General features: G+C 57.3%; 1 protein-coding gene across 1 annotated transcript; it reads right to left on the bottom strand.

The window, feature by feature from the left end:
- Window positions 1-788: 788 nt before the first annotated feature.
- On the bottom strand, window positions 789-2,377 carry LOC123041124 (uncharacterized). Its single transcript, XM_044463825.1, has 2 exons — window positions 1,672-2,377; window positions 789-1,477 (listed from the first exon to the last, which is right to left on the bottom strand). The coding sequence occupies exons 1-2, from the start codon at window positions 2,249-2,251 to the stop codon at window positions 1,080-1,082; spliced, it is 978 nt and encodes a 325-aa protein (XP_044319760.1). The 5' UTR covers window positions 2,252-2,377; the 3' UTR covers window positions 789-1,079.
- Window positions 2,378-3,784: the final 1,407 nt, after the last annotated feature.

The raw sequence follows: 3,784 nt of genomic DNA, 5'->3' as shown, positions 1-3,784 counted from the left end.
GGATGAATGTCTTTTCCAGTGGGTGTACCATTGGTCACTTACGATGGCGAAGACAGATGCCCGACGGCTCCGAAGGATCAATGCCAAGCAGCTCCGACTCGGCATTTTGCAGTCGAGCGGGAGGCGGTGGAGGTAACGAGTGTGGCCAAGCTCAAGCGCAAGCAGGACCGCATTGTCCGACGCTTGAAGGGCTACATTGTCATCTCCGATTTCTCCTCCTTTGAGAGGTCCGACTTCGACGCTCCGATATCGACCCAGCTTCGGCAATCGGAAGTGCAAAGGGCCGGCGAGGAAGTGGTGAAGCTTCGCCCTCCCATATCTAGCTCGTGGTATCTAGCAAAAATTTGCTAGATAGTTTGAACCGTGTGAACTATGACTTTTTGCTATCAGTTTAGAGTATGTTTCCGTTTCCTGTCGATTTTGCCTGTACTACGTTGCATGATATTGTATACGCGGATGTAAACACGTCGACTTAGGGACTGCCCGGTCATTGTGCGCGGACGCACCCTGCAGCCATAATGCCAGATTTGGCAAGTCCAGCTGTGGCTGCAGGGTGCCGGATTTGGCAAATCCGACTGTAGATGTTGTGTGCTCAGTTGTTCCTGCTCGCAAAGAAGCGTATCCTAGATCATCCAAAATTGAACGTTGTTTCCTCTCAAACCTGGCTACTTGTTGTCCCTACTGTCTGAACAAATCGACAGCTTCAGGTAAACAGACCCTGTCACGTGCTTACGCTGATGTGAACCCAAACAACGAAAACCACAGATCGAGCGAAGGAACCACGGAGATGCCATGAAACAGCTTAGTAAGCAAAAGACTTAATACACATGCCCGGCTCCCAAAAGAAATTGGGGTCTCCAGGCCCTCACTAATCTGCATCACCCCCCTATCAACTTTTAAGTCCCTTGTGCAGAACTACTATCACTATCACCTTCTTACTACTAGGAGTTATTGACAGAACCATTTCTTACATAGGAGAAACGGAAACCAGAGCCAAAAACGAGCAGCACACCCAACAATAAAAAGAAGTAACTTGCTTTGCTGTTCCTTCCCATCCGGGTTCCTGGGAGAAACTCTCTTCAGTAACGGCCGCCGCCGCTGCCGACCATCTCGCTGTAGTGCTTCAGCGACTCCTGCCGCTGCAGCCGCATCTCCATGTTGAACTTGTTGATGAAGGCCTCCACGCGCCGGTTCAGCTCGTCCTGCCCCAGCGACGGCTCGCGCCGCACCTTCCTCTCGCCCGCGCCGCCCACGGCCGCGGCGGGGTCGTTGAACGTCTCGGCCTTGCGCATCGTCGCCGCGGGGGGCGCCACCTCCTCGCCGCCGCCGGACGGACGACGGCCCGGGCGGGTGTCGAAGGTGTCCGACTTCTTGAGGTGTCGCGCCAGCGGCGGCGCCCGCCCCTCCGTGATGGCCTTCCACGTGCTCTCCAGGGTGTCCTCCCTCCGCGGCCGCGACACCCGCAGCGCCCTGCTGCCTGCGACGACATGCACAATCGACATCAACACAAAATTTCGTTTCTTGCTATGGAATTCCACAAAAGCGTTCAAGATTCGGCAAAGTCTGGTCTTTGCAAGCCAGAATAGTCGATGAATTAATTCTTTTTAGCAAAAGTAGATGAATTATAATAGCTTGGCGAATTGCTGAGAGTATTGGCCGTGTTGTTGTTACCTTCTGGGCTGGGTTTGGCCGCCTTCCGGCCGAACCGCGCAGACGACAGCGGCTTCTCCCTCTTGTTCGTCAGGTCCGCGAACGGCGCCACCTCAACATCCGTCTCCGTGACCCTTCGCTGCGGCGTCCATGCAGATCTTGAAATCAGGAAGTCCTCCTCCTCCTCCATCTCCGGCGCCGGCACCGGCGCAGGGGGCGTCTTGACGACCGGCACGTCCTCAGGAACACGCGCCACCGGAACGGGCACCGCCATCGCCATAGCCACTGCGGGTACAGGCAACTCCATCGGCATCGCCAGAGCCGGCGAAGGCACTGGAACCGGCTCCGTCCCCACAGCGGCGTGGGAGCCCGACGCGCGGCTGGTCTGGAACTTGGAGGACGCGGCGATGGAGATGATGATGGCGTTGATGACGAGGTACAGGTAGGGCGGCGTGAGCCAGGTGGCCGCCACCGCCTGCGCGCGCGGGATCTCCTCCGCCACGAACCCCGCCGCCGCCGGCCCCACCATCCTCACCCCGGCCGCCACCAGCACGGCCGCCGCGGCCGCAGCCCCGGCCTTCACCGTCCGCGCGCACCCCATCGCCTCCTCGCAGCCGCCACCGGAATCCTTTCGACCGTTCTCCTTCCTTCTCCCCCACTCACCGTGACTGTGCGCGTGCGGTGCGTTTGTGCGCGAAATGAATGGAAGCGAAGCGAGCAAGCGGGAGGTGGGCGCACCGGGACGGGCGGTGATTTATAGCGGAGCGGCTTTGAGCTCCCCGGATATCCGTACGCGCGGGCCGCGCGGGGGGATGACGGTGAGATGCGAGCCGTCGGATGGGGGCTTTGGACGGCGGGGGATGCACGGGAGAGGCCTGCCGCACGTTCTTCCGTTGCACGGAACGGAAAGGTCTAGACCATCATGAGCAAAAATGCTACACGTACAGGCTCATTCTACAGGTTTTTACAGGTTAAGGACCATTCGCTCTTCTAATTGGCCCCCCCGATTTTCACCGGTGGGCCCGTGCATCTTAATCAATCCTCGGCCAAGCACTATTAAGCAACCTGTAAACCTCCTGTAAAACTCCGTACGTCTAGCAAAGCTCCCATCATGAGTAGTGTGGCCCGTGTGACCGCGGGGTCTTTGGCCGGTGGAGACTAGTGGACGTCGACCTTTCCCGATTACCACTAATTAGTACTCCAGATACTGTGCTTATGCTTAATCAAACTGTGTGTTGTTCACCTGCTGGTGAAGAAATCTCATATCTTAATCAACTATGTTACTGCAGGCGTACGAGTGACAGTTTAGATGTCGTGACATGCCTTTGTACAGGCTGGATGGAGATGGAAAAGGCAGAAGTGATCGGAGATTGTAGAAGAGACGGGCTTCCATGTTCAAACGGTCGGGAAAATAGCCGTTGGACGCGGACGCGCGGGCCCGCTCGGTAGTCGGCCCGGGGCTCTCCCAGCCACGTTACGCTGGCCCCTCGCGCCGAACCGCGGCGGTTGCTCTGGTGGCATCCGCTTCACCTCGCGCTAACGGTCCAGCTCAGCTGACATCACGGACGCCACCGCCACCGCCACCGCACCGCGTGCTCATCGGCGGCAGCTGCCGTCGCTCGCTCCCTCTCGTCTCGTGTCTATCCTCTCTCCTCTTTCCCCGTGCGAGGTTCTAGCCACTTCCTCACACACATCGAGCTCCATGTCTATGAGCTACACATGACGTCCTACTAAGCGTAGTGTGATATTAGAGTTCAACACAAACTACTACTCCACCCATGATGATTCTGACAGTAAATATTTACTTAATCTACATCCAAATTCTATTACGACTAGTACTACTGCTCCGTTTTCATTTTGACTCCCCGCTACTACTGCTACTACTAGTACTTAAGTTGGTTAAGGTACTCGATTAGTTAATCTACTCAGACGTGGTGACTCGGCGCACAGGTTGACACGGTCACCGTCACAAAGCGCATGGCAGCTCGTGCGCTTTTGCGCTGCCACCTCTGACGCTCGGTTCAAGAAGCACGTACGCGCGTGTGCGTGCCGTCGGACGGCACCTGTTCGGCTGCCCGCCCACTGCGCCCGGCGCAGCATATGTGTCCGGCGCGGCGTGCACTTTTTAACGCCC

Source organism: Triticum aestivum, chromosome 2B (genome assembly GCF_018294505.1).
Source record: "Triticum aestivum cultivar Chinese Spring chromosome 2B, IWGSC CS RefSeq v2.1, whole genome shotgun sequence".
In the NCBI taxonomy this organism is placed as follows: domain Eukaryota; kingdom Viridiplantae; phylum Streptophyta; class Magnoliopsida; order Poales; family Poaceae; genus Triticum; species Triticum aestivum.
This window is presented reverse-complemented; position numbering and strand designations above follow the sequence as displayed.